The sequence below is a fragment of the Phoenix dactylifera genome, chromosome 17 (genome assembly GCF_051530095.1).
Source record: "Phoenix dactylifera cultivar Ajwa chromosome 17, Ajwa_hap1_PhDact_Kaust_v1.1, whole genome shotgun sequence".
Taxonomy (NCBI): domain Eukaryota; kingdom Viridiplantae; phylum Streptophyta; class Magnoliopsida; order Arecales; family Arecaceae; genus Phoenix; species Phoenix dactylifera.
In genome coordinates, this window is record NC_143206.1 from 7,451,803 (window position 1) to 7,464,081 (window position 12,279).

Below are 12,279 nucleotides of genomic sequence, written 5' to 3' on the forward strand. Positions count from 1 at the left end.
TTCGCAATCAAAAGAAATCGGTGCTCGACCGCAATGAACTCGAGCCATGTCGTCAAATAAATGAGCTGATTCTCGAAAGCGTTAGCTTCTTTTGATATCTGTGAGCCTGCAGTTGTATAAGCATGACTAGTTGATGGTCTTGAGTTCCGATCCTCTGTAGCATGAGTACTGCACTGCAGAGAGTTGTACAGTACCAAACAGCTGTCATATTATTCTGTTACGAAGACAGATGGCTATCAAACAGAATATAGCATGGCATGCCATAAACAATATGTTTTGCATGCTTTATACTAGACCATGTTTGTTACTTGTCTATGAATGATATGATAACTATTTAAAATTGTATACCGTAACAATCCAGAATCTCACGCAAAAAAACTAGCTAAAAGATTTTATTTGAATTCTTTGGCTCTGTATAAATATCCAAGATCTATTCAATAAGTAGCCGATGTAGAACTAAACACACGCATGCACGGAATTCTCACATACTTCCCCAATTTAACCTCTAGCGTTCTTATTCGGCTAAGAGCTTAAATCCATTCAAATCTAATCACAAGCACGATGATCATCTTGTGATCAGTTTTCATGCACCAGTGCTGCAATATCTACTTGTCCACATAAGTTATGGACCGAATCTGACTCTGATACTATTTATAAGAAGAATTTCATCCAAAAAAATTAGTCGGAATGTGTTATTTGAATTTCTTGGCCTTATATAAATATCCAAAAACTATATATAGTACATAGTAGATATAGGATTAAAGTATATAGCCCTCTCTAGTGATCCAAACTTTATAATCTTAGTCAAAATGTGTTATTTAAATTTATTAGTCTTATATAAACTTCCAAAATCTATCTGGTACATAATGGATATAAAATTAAATATATATAACCTCATATATATATATATATATATATATATATATATATATATATATATATATATATATATATATATATATATATATATATATATATATATATATATATATATATATATATATATATATATATATATATATATATATATATATATATATATATATATATATATATATATATATATATATATATATATATATATATATATATATAGCCCTCCAACTCGCATGATCTTAGTCTTAAAATGTGGCTTGAACTGGACTTATTTTTTTTTTATTTAAACTTTGAACAAGTCCGTTGGACAATGATGCAGGTGGAAATGATAGCAAACCAACCCATTGGCTTATCAGTTCAATCATCATTAGTTTAAGTTGTCACATGACATGGGGTCAGCTTGTTGAAAGAGGGAGAACGAGAGAAGAGTGGTATGATGACACGTTTCGAGTGGTGACTGCGAGAATCTCCCTCGCTCCCTTCCCAAGAAATCGACCTCTTTCGGTAGCATCGCCCACGGTTTGGTGGTTTGGAAGGGAGTATATCTTGGAATAGATACGACGTGCTGCGCTTGTCTTCACCCTTTCGTCTTCTACAGTATCACCACCCACCACCTGCCATTAGAGTTTAGAGGCCTCTTCTGCTGTCCATTCAGAACTACTATTGGAGACCTCGTCTGCCGTCCATTCAGTGGGTGCTTCCACGCATTGAGATTGTCTGATTCGTTGACTAATCCAATATTGGTCCCCATGGTCACTTATGTTTCATCTGGATAAATATGAGATCAATATAAACAGTGTGGAACATGGACTGCACTAAATAAATGGGGAGGATGGCCCGGTAAAAAGTATTTATACAAGCCTAGTTTTTCACAAGATACTCTATGTGAAGCCGCTAGTGATCATTTCAGAGATACTCTATAAGTTGGAGAAGGAGAGCTGCGTAGAGCACTCTGAAATTTGTTGCTTTCTGATCTTATTGAATGTATTCATATCAAAACTATATGCATCATTCGCTTCCAAAAAAAAAAAAAAAAGATACCCTCTATATCTCAAGATTTTTTTTTTCTATTACTACTTTGCATGGAAATAGACCATTTTTGCTCGTGTCGAAACTAGATATTTCTTATTGTTTAGGTTGCTTTATACTGATCAATATATCACAAAAAAAAACTTACTTTGAAAATGCTCCAAATTTCTATCTCAAATTAGATAACTAGTGATATTTCTAGAACCTTAATGTGCAATGTTGTTAGAACTAATAAAGAAACTCTTTAACTTTTGAATACACTTTCTTTTTATCTCTTGCTTTACTTAACACTGCATTGGATCCACATGCATGCAGTGCATGCAAGAGGCATGGTAAGGTTGGGATCGGTCCATTTGATCAACAATTGTTTTCTACTCTTTTATCTATCTAGAGAAAAGGAAGACTCCATAGAGTCTTAATTGTTTGAAACTTGGGAACCACAGTTTAACAAGAGTACATGCTTCCAAAATGTCATTAGTGATTGAAGAAAGAGAATGTGATTCGAATAATGGTGCGGAGAAAGATATTCAAGGGGAAACAAAAATGTGCATCTAAGACAGCAATTTGATGTATTTTTGTTAGAACCGTGTCTCTCCAATATTGTGCATTTGATTTAGCTTTGATGCACCACCTCACATACCTTTATGAGATTTATATCAAATCTAAAATTGGGTCGAACAAACTATACACTCTTAAGGCTCTTAGAAATTTTCGACACTCTTATCTCCATTGCAAGGGGATTGACATGATATGGCACCATTTCATGTCAAAGAGAGTTGAAACTACAAAGGTTTAATGAAGACTTTGCTTCCAAGTTGAATGTGATATTTGGTTAATCTTTATAACAAAAGGAAACCAAGCATGGCTCTATTAGATGTCAAACTATCATGTAGCAACAGTGGTGCATCCAGTCATTGCTCCTTGATATTTGATGTATGTCTTGGCAGCTGTCTCGCTTTCAGGCATCTCATATATTCGGAGAGAAAAATAGAACAGTTGATTGGGTAGCACTACATATGGCTCATCATTATTTTACTGTTTTTAGTGCTTTAAGATAGCATGTATTTTGGCTTTACTAGATGTATTACACTCGCTATATATGAGTTGTAAGTCCATCTGCTTCACCAAAAAAAAAAAAAAAGAGAGGGCATACATCCTATGTATTATAACTCATATAACCTGGATCATTGATGATTCATGAATTTTCCATGTAGAAATTTTCTACTTCAGTAAAACCTCACTGATCTGATCATCATAAATCATACTCTTATGACCCACTTCAATTACAACAGCCAGATAAAATCATACATTGTCTTATAGCTAACTAATCTTTCTTATGTCTATCATATCAGGATAATTAATAAATTCTCATTATGGTGGCTGCATGATACGTTTGGCCCAACCTATATGACTAACAAATGAATGCTTCTACACAAGGGGATTATTTGACACTTTTGCCAGAAACTCGAAAGTTACTTTATTGTGTGCTACCTACCATTCTATACAATGAGGTTCTTTAGGGTCTAGGCCTTGCTTGGATTTTTTTTTTAATAATTTCGGACCTGATTTGATTGCTCGAACTTACTGATTTATTTTGATTGATGCATCAATGCTATAATAAGCACTGTGTTAGTTGATGCATAACATCAAAAATATCAAATTCAAAAGAATTCTGATCGATGCATCGATGCTATAATAAGCCAGATTCAATTAGATATATACACACTGTAGGCAATAATGATTAAATTCAGGAGCCAATTTTTCGATATGAAAAGGGTAAAATAAAGAAAGTAACACCAATCCTATACCATTTTACAGGTTTATAAACTACCTATAGTCATTGCCACCTGCAAGTCACCAAGTGTTGTCATGAAGATACATAACTTACCCACAGCCATAACCATATTGTTGACATTGGTTATAACACAAAGTTTGTAGACATTGAGCACATCCACTCCATAATACAACCAATTAAAACTCACCATATGGGGAGCCCCACTCATTGATATAATAATTGCTTTACTTGCCCTAGTGCTTTTGATCCATCCCATAATTAATGGAGATGAGAGAGAAGGGTGAAGGGGTGGATGTATGGAGACCATAGGTTAGTGTGAGTGGAATTGAAGGCAGTCACGTTGCCAAAGAGGAGAAGCATTCCCCCCACTAAGAGACAAAGCCAAAGATGACAAGGAGAGCATTTTAGTTCAGCATATAATTTTATTCGTTGGCAAGAAAAAAAAAAGGCATGGAAACGTCCCCTTTGTCAAACAAAGAGGCGCCTTTCTTTTGTCGCGTTGGGCGCCCGCGTCGCCTTCACGCAGGAAACCTTCGTGGCTTCGTCTCCTCCTCACTTCTGCTCCTTTCCTCCCCAATTTTTCAAAACTTTGCATGTAGCTCCCTGTCAATTTTGGTACTGCATGAACCATATCTTTGTTGTGTTTAGTTAGGGATTGAAGGATATCCCGGCACCAAATACCAAACCGATGGAATAGAACCTTGTATTGTATTGGGGTATAAGTAGGCCTATACGGTATAAGTCTATTCGATTAAATTGGTGTAATAGATTTATTGGCGGAATAGGTTTTGCTCCTATTTCCTTCACTTACCTTTTTATCCTAATCTACTCTATAAATACTCAAAAAGTGTGAAGTTCGATGCATATTAAATCTACCTTATTCTCCGTATTTATTTTCAGTACTTATTCCTTCAATCAAATGCCAAAATATACCTATTTTGTGAAATACACCTATTCCACAACATTCCTAACTTTTAGAACTTAGCATTTAGCATACACGATCCATATGTTCATTTCTTTTTCACATTTTAGAATTAAAATGAGAGGAAATTCGGTCACAGAAAGAATACGAACAAAATTTGAATCTAGGTTGCTAATATTTAGCATCCAATAACTTTACCAATTAAACCAATTAGCACCCTCATGTGATAACTTACACTACAAAGGAGAAGTATTGCTAAATATATTTTTTTGATTTTGTAATGAAGTAATATTTGAAGTTAAATATTTTGACATGAAAGAATAGTGTATCAATTGGAGACTTATACTTCCTCCATGTTCTTAAGCTTCTTGTCCTTTATACATTTTCCAAATATTACTATAATTTTTGTATATAAATCAACATAAAATTCAGTATTATAACAAAATCTTTTATATTCTCATAATCCAAGAAGGTAGCTTTGGGCTCATGTGATTCATGTAAGTAACACTAGAAACCAAAATATGATTGAATGGATGCTTTTGATTCCATGAACAAATAACATTTGAGATTAGAAACTTCAACATATGAGAGTGGATAATATAAATTCTAGCTTTTTTTCCTTAAAATGTGATCCACTTGGTAGATTGCAGCCACATTAAAGTCAAAGAACATATATAAATTCGACCATTTGCTTCAAGTCTTATACCACAAATCATAGTCAAATTATATTAAATAAAGTTAATTGCTGAGACATATATATGATCAAAATACCTCTTATTCAATTTAACATAGGAATTATCAATACCTATATAGAGCTGGCAACAAGCAAATCCTATCATTTGTAAAAAGACATAGCTATTAAAGAAGAATATTGATACCATTTTCTTTCATGAAATCTTCTAAATGGGAGTTTCTAATAGTAGAGAAGCATTTTAGGTCTTGTATGTAAGCATCAAAAGATAAGCAAGTTACATACTATAGATAAGCTTTTCATGGGATTTATATTGAAGAGTTTAACTTTCTTTTATTATTAAACCAAAAAATAAAAAAACTTGCATATAAATCCGTTAATTTCAATATATTTGTCCATACATGTTATTTTTGTATATCATAATAATAGTTCAAATAACCACTTGCGTTGATCCAAATTTATCCTTATAATTAAAAACATATACTAAAGATATAATTCTTAATATTTGTTCAATGTAAAGTCATCTTAAACTTTAACAACTTGCACTCCATTTTGCCATATAATAAGGACGTGGACCAAGAAAGCATGTAGTCGTGTTTACTATTAAACAAGAGGAAGATACGTAAAGAAAGTATTAGACAATAAACAAGAAGGCAATAAACAAACCCGCTCAAGTAATGTTATTCATGAGAAAAAAAAATAAACTATTTTCATCTTTCTTTAGTAATTAACCTATAATATATACTATTTCATAGAAGAGCTCCATGCTCATTTTTACAGTTTATACTACTTCACAAGTTGAAAAGAGGCTTCTATTATTATAGAATCTAGGCAGGGATAAATTATTTTTATGATTGAAATCTTGAAGATTATAGGGATCTACATGTAAATAGATAAGTTTTCAGTGTCTGCGTGCATAAACCACAAAATTAAAGAGAGATTGATTGAGACACTAAACCACGGGGAGAAGAAGGGTGGGTGGATCCCACCCCCGGGTTATCTTTGTGCCGCCCGTTTTGTCGTCTCCTTCGTCTCCCCCCCCGTTCCTTCTCTCTCTCTCTACCCAATTTCTCTGTCGGTTTGCATTTGACTCCTCTCCTCCTCCCCGTGGCCTCTTGCCTCGCGTGCTCCTCTCCCCCTTCTTCCTCTTCTTCTTCTTATCCTACTTCTATGCCCCTCTTCCATGTCTCCCTGCCATCGTCTTTTATCTCTCTTTCTCGCTCGCTTCCCCTGAGTTCCTCTCTCTTTCCCTCCGTGCTAAGATCCTTAAAAGCCACTCCTTTGCGCGAGATTTGTCCTGGAGATCGAAGGAAGCGAAGGGGATTAGATGAAGAAGAGGATTTCAGCTGAGATAGAGAGAGATGTGCTGGGATTTCTATCTCTAGAGCCCATGTCATGAGAAAGGAGACAGCTTTCTTTGATTTTTGCGGCTCTTCTCCTCTTTATTCCTCCTCTTCTAGCTCTATTTGAGTATTATTTCGCCATGGCTGGAAGCAACGAGGTTAACGCTAACGAATCCAAGGTATGGACTCTCTCTCCCTGAACTTATTCCCTTTCTTGTTGCGAAATTGAAGCTAAAAATTCGATCTTTTTGTGTTTTTGGATTTTGTGGGATGCTTCTTAGCGAAACTTCAGATCTTCTGGTTTTGAGATTTGCTATGATTTACGGTGTTTATTGTGAATCTTTGTAACCCAATTGATCTCATAATAATCGGGGTTTGTATTGTTTTGCCGTCTAGGGTTTCTGCTTCTTCTTTTTTGATTGTTTTCTTAATTGTCAAGCATCTAATCATACAATGAAAAGGAAGCCCGCAATTTCTCATGGATTGTCACCTAACCGAGAAAATTTAAATCTTTATCTACATTCTTTCCCGTTCCCTCCATAGAAGGAAAAAAGAAGACAAGAAACAGAAACAAAGACAGAAAACCCTTTCAAACTCGATGTTGTCTTTATGTCTTTCTTAAATTCCAAAGTATTAGAGATAAAAGTTTGAATTTTGATTCCATACGATATTCTCCTTCAATTCCTTTATAGATAGAAGAATTAAGAAGTAACCCCAAGGCCTCCTAATCTCTTTCTTGTTTTGGGGTTTTCACTCTTTGTGCTTACAGATGGCGGTTCCCCTCAACACATGGGTCCTCATATCCAACTTCAAGCTGGCCTACAACATGCTCCGCCGCCCCGACGGCACCTTCAACCGCCACCTTGCTGAATTCCTCGACCGCAGGGTCCCTGCCAATGTCTTCCCTGCCAATGGTGTACTCTCCTTCGATCTCCTTATCGATCCCCCAACCAACCTTCTTGTCCGTATCTACCGAGCTGCCCCCTCTGACTCCCCCAGACCATCCCTTTATGCTGACCTCCAATCCCCGCCATCCCCCGACCCTTTCCCTGTGATGATCTTCTTCCATGGTGGCAGCTTCGCCCATTCATCCTTCGATACTGCCATCTATGATTCACTCTGCCGCCGCTTTGTCTCACTCTGCAATGCAGTTGTCATATCTGTAAACTACCGCCGATCACCGGAGCACCGGTACCCCTGTGCCTATGATGATGGATGGACTGCCCTCAAATGGGCCTCCACCAAGCCTTGGCTCCACAGCGGTAAGGATGCCAAGCTCCGGGTTTTCCTCTCGGGGGATAGCTCTGGTGGGAACATCGCGCACCATGTTGCTGCGAGGGCTGCTGAGTCAGGAATTGATGTCTGTGGAAACATTCTCCTTAACCCCATGTTTGGTGGAAACCGGCGAACCGAGACGGAGAAGAGATTGGATGGGAAGTACTTTGTCACGGTTCAGGACAGGGACTGGTATTGGAAAGCATTCCTCCCTGAGGGGGCGGATAGAGACCACGCTGCTTGCAACCCATTTGGTCCCAATGGAATGAAGCTCGAAGAGCTTCCATTCACAAAAAGCCTTGTGATAGTGGGAGGGCTGGATCTTACCCAGGATTGGCAGCTGGCTTATGCTGAAGGGCTCAAGAAGGCTGGCCATGATGTGAAGCTTGTCTATCGCGATCAGGCCACTGTTGGGTTCTACTTCTTGCCTAACACAGACCATTTCCACGAAGCAATGGAGGAGATAAAAAACTTTGTCAGTTCTAACTGTTAGTAAATACAAAGCTCTTCATACCTTACCCACAAATGCATCGATCTATATATATAAGAAGCTTGACTTTTATTGCTCAGGGATTCTTTAGTTCTATGAAGTACGATGGGTGGTGATGCAGTGCTGCTTATGAGACTCATGCTATCTCTGCTGCTGCTTCTGCTGCTTTCTTACTGTGGGTAATGATTTTGGTCCTGTTTCTAAGGCATGCGCATGAATCCAAAGAAGTCATGGTTTTTGCTAGGAGCTGTTTGGTTTGATTTTGGTTTTGTGGGTGGACAAGAGTTGCTTGCATTTGATGATGAGGAGAAGCTCACAAAACTGTTGTCTGAATTCTGAATCACACTTGGTTTGTGAAAGAAGTGCTACTTTTGAGTTTTATACTTACAGTCTTCAGTGGTTCCTGATCCAATTCTACAAATATGGTGAGGTTGGAAGATGGTCCGGAAACGATAGGTCTTTGGTCCGAGGAAGAATCACGGGATTGTCTTCCTCTGGCTGACCGTCTCCGCGGCAGCGGTATCTGTTCGATACCACGCATGAAGTTTAGGAAGCTGGAGCTGATCCTGAATCTGGTTAAAGTTTGGTGAGAATGAATTGGGTAGCTAGCTAATGTTGTAAAGTATTAATTACAGAAACATGGTGAACACTCCATGAAGTTATTGCGAATTATATATGTTATACCCTCTAGGATTCTAGTAATATAAAGATGCCTAATTTTTCTTGTCAATGTTGACATTGTCTTCAATATACTGATCATGGAAATGAAACTTTGTGGACTTATCCATGGTATCGAATTCCTATTTATTGGTATGATTGTGTTCTCTGTCTCATTTTTTGATTAACCCATTACATTTTTTTGTTCTAATTTGTGGTTCTGCTGGTTTAGAAGTCCATTGTGCTACTGGTGCTTGCAGCATCAACGTCCATTTTCTTTTTCTTTTTCTTTTTTTTTTGTATTTTGTGTGTGCATGGGTTGGGTTGCAGCTTCAATGCATTGGTCGTTGGTTTAAGATGATGCTGGAGTATGGGATGTTTTCCATTTTGATATGTAGATGAACTGGTATGTTATAAGGTAAGCTCTATGGGAAATTAGTCTCATTTTTGTGTGTGTAATAGGCGCATCTGCAAACCTCAAGCAAGCCGTCTGTTCGAGGTCTTGTTTTAGATGGATAGATTTGGTTTGGATTTGGCTATAGTTCATGATAAAAGTTAACCATGAAAGAATTAACAAAACAGTTAACAGTGACCGGAAAGGAAGAAGAACCAGAAGTTGTCACATCCAACGAAATTCTCCCTTTTTTTTCCTTTTATAGTTTCCAACGGGAGCATTTGGATTTCAGTTGGTCTACTTCTTAGCAGCTTGAGCGGAGGAGCTTTTGTCAAAACACACCGGCCTGGACTAGCCGAAAAGTATTATCTACCTAGCGACTAATGATATAGATCTAAATATACGTCTGCACAGATCATCACGTTAAGGGTTCAAATTTCTTCAAATTTATCACAAGCACTACGATCGGTTCGTGGTCAGTCTTCATGAATCCGTGTTGCAGTGCTCTCTAGTTCATTTTGGCTATAGGCCGAGTTCGTTTTAATACCATTTGTCACAATCAGAACTTCACTCAAAAAACTAATCGGAAAGTATTATTTGGATTTCTTAATCCTGTATAAGTACCAAAAATTTATCCAGCAAATAACTAATGTGGGACTAAATATATGCCACGAGTTCTCACAAAATCCACCAGCCCTTTGGAATTTATTATAGTGTTCTTGTCAATGCATTAGATGCCATCCACAGCTAGGCGTGATGGGGACTTGGAAGCCCTGCCATTTGTTTGATTTCTCGGACCTTTTCTTGACAAATGGTTAGCTGGCCATCCATGCTTTAGAATAGAAAAGGTTCAGTGCCTCCTCCTCTCTCTCTATGGTTTGGATATACAATAAAAAGGCTTGCTTTATAACAAGACAAGGCATAAGGCAATGCCCTGTCCTTTGCTTGGGGCTTGTTATGTTGTTTCCACAGTCAGGCGGGCTGATTAGGCAACCTCAGCTAATCTCCTCATACCTAGTCCTTTTTGTCACTTTATATTTAGAGTATATCACCAACAAGACAGCATCCTCATTTACCTGGTAAGGACATCGAACGTATCAACTGATCAACCATTTAGTGTGACATCTTTGCATAAGCACTGACATAAAAAGTGATGCATAAATTATACTTTGGCATTCATGTAAAATTCCCATATTAATGTGGATTCGTTTTCTACTTTTACTACTATTTTGCTCAATCTAAGCTTATTTTTTTAACTCACCCACATCCATTTGTCCTCATCAAGTGCACCTCTCTAGTAGTATCAGAGACGATAGAAGAGCAATGCAACAAGATGTCAATACAAATGGTTATTAACCCCCTACTCTCTCTTTAATATATATATATATATATATATATATATATATATATAGAGAGAGAGAGAGAGAGAGAGAGAGAGAGAGAGAGAGTTACACCATGTCTGGATTTGTATCGATGATCTGAGCTACTAGATGTAATCTATTATCTCTAAATTGCTTGTATATCAAAAATCATATGTTCTAAAAAATTTTAACCTATCCTTCAAGTGGTAAAAGATTGGTCATTTTAAATAATATGAAATAATATATATTTTTTAACTACTTGGTGATTAAAGATCTCTAAATCATATGATTTTTGATTCATAAGTAGTCTAGAAACTATCATATATGTTTGTTTAAACCTTTACTCTATGTTTGATTGTCATAAAAAGAGATTAGGAATGAGATCATCCGGAATGATTGGTTCTATTTGATATTTTATAAGTGCAGGTATTCTTTAGGAAATACTAGAAATCTGATAAACATGTAATTATATGTTGTATTATTATATCAATGTTATATTAACATAATAATATTCCAGCACATAATCTACTCGATGATCTCTTTGAATCTATTCCAGCTAAGAGATCTTTCCTCACATCAATTGCCGATTTCGATTAGGGGACTACATTGGAATCAATCTTCCTTAGTCTAAATGAGTTATCAAAGATGGGATAGACAATATCTGGCTCCCCTGTCAGATATTGTCCGATTCTGGGGCTTCGCGCAAGCATCCTTTACCCCTTCCCGATTTTGTTTTCCACCCAAAACGCGTCTGCAGGATTTGGAGACACTCGCATCATATGCCCAGGCTCTAAAACGAGTCTTTCCGATGTAGGACTATTGGGCCTCACACCCTTCCCACCATCGGACAAGAGCCGTCCTCGGCTTTGATACCAAATGTCACGCCCCCGCCTGCGCGGAGCACGTGAAGCACCCAGTGCCCACGTGGGGGCTACATGAGGGGAAAAACACGGGGCTCCCCTGTCAGATATTGTCCGGTTCCGGAGCTTCACGCAAGCGTCCTTCACCTCTCCCTAGCTTTGTTTTCCACTCAAAACGCGTCTATAGGATTTGGAGACACCCGCCTCATATGCCCAGGCTCTAGAACGAATCTTTCCGATGTAGGACTATTGGGCCTCACACATCCCACTTCTTGCAAACCAAATGTAGACTCGGGATATCTAGACGTATCGAAATTTCATACATTGATAGCATGCAGAATATCCAAACTTCTACTAGAAAAATTGACAGAATACTGTAGTATACTGAGAAGATGGGACGTAATAGACCAAAAAAAAAGATTAATGATAAAACGAAGTTAATCAGAGTCTCATAGTCTTAATAAACAGGGATAATTTATATCACCTAACTTGATTGTTATTTCTGTAGATAGAACTCCAAGGAGACTCGAAGATATCAAAGACTTCACCTTTTGTTTTCATTCTTCTAGTACATCATCAAACACTT

General features: G+C 37.3%; 1 protein-coding gene across 1 annotated transcript; it reads left to right on the forward strand.

The window, feature by feature from the left end:
• The first annotated feature begins 6,272 nt into the window (after window positions 1–6,272).
• LOC103721037 (gibberellin receptor GID1C-like) lies at window positions 6,273–9,208 on the forward strand. The gene is made up of 2 exons (XM_088713393.2): window positions 6,273–6,835; window positions 7,426–9,208. Exons 1-2 carry the CDS (start codon window positions 6,797–6,799, stop codon window positions 8,422–8,424), a joined length of 1,038 nt encoding a protein of 345 aa, XP_088569519.2. The 5' UTR covers window positions 6,273–6,796; the 3' UTR covers window positions 8,425–9,208.
• Window positions 9,209–12,279: the final 3,071 nt, after the last annotated feature.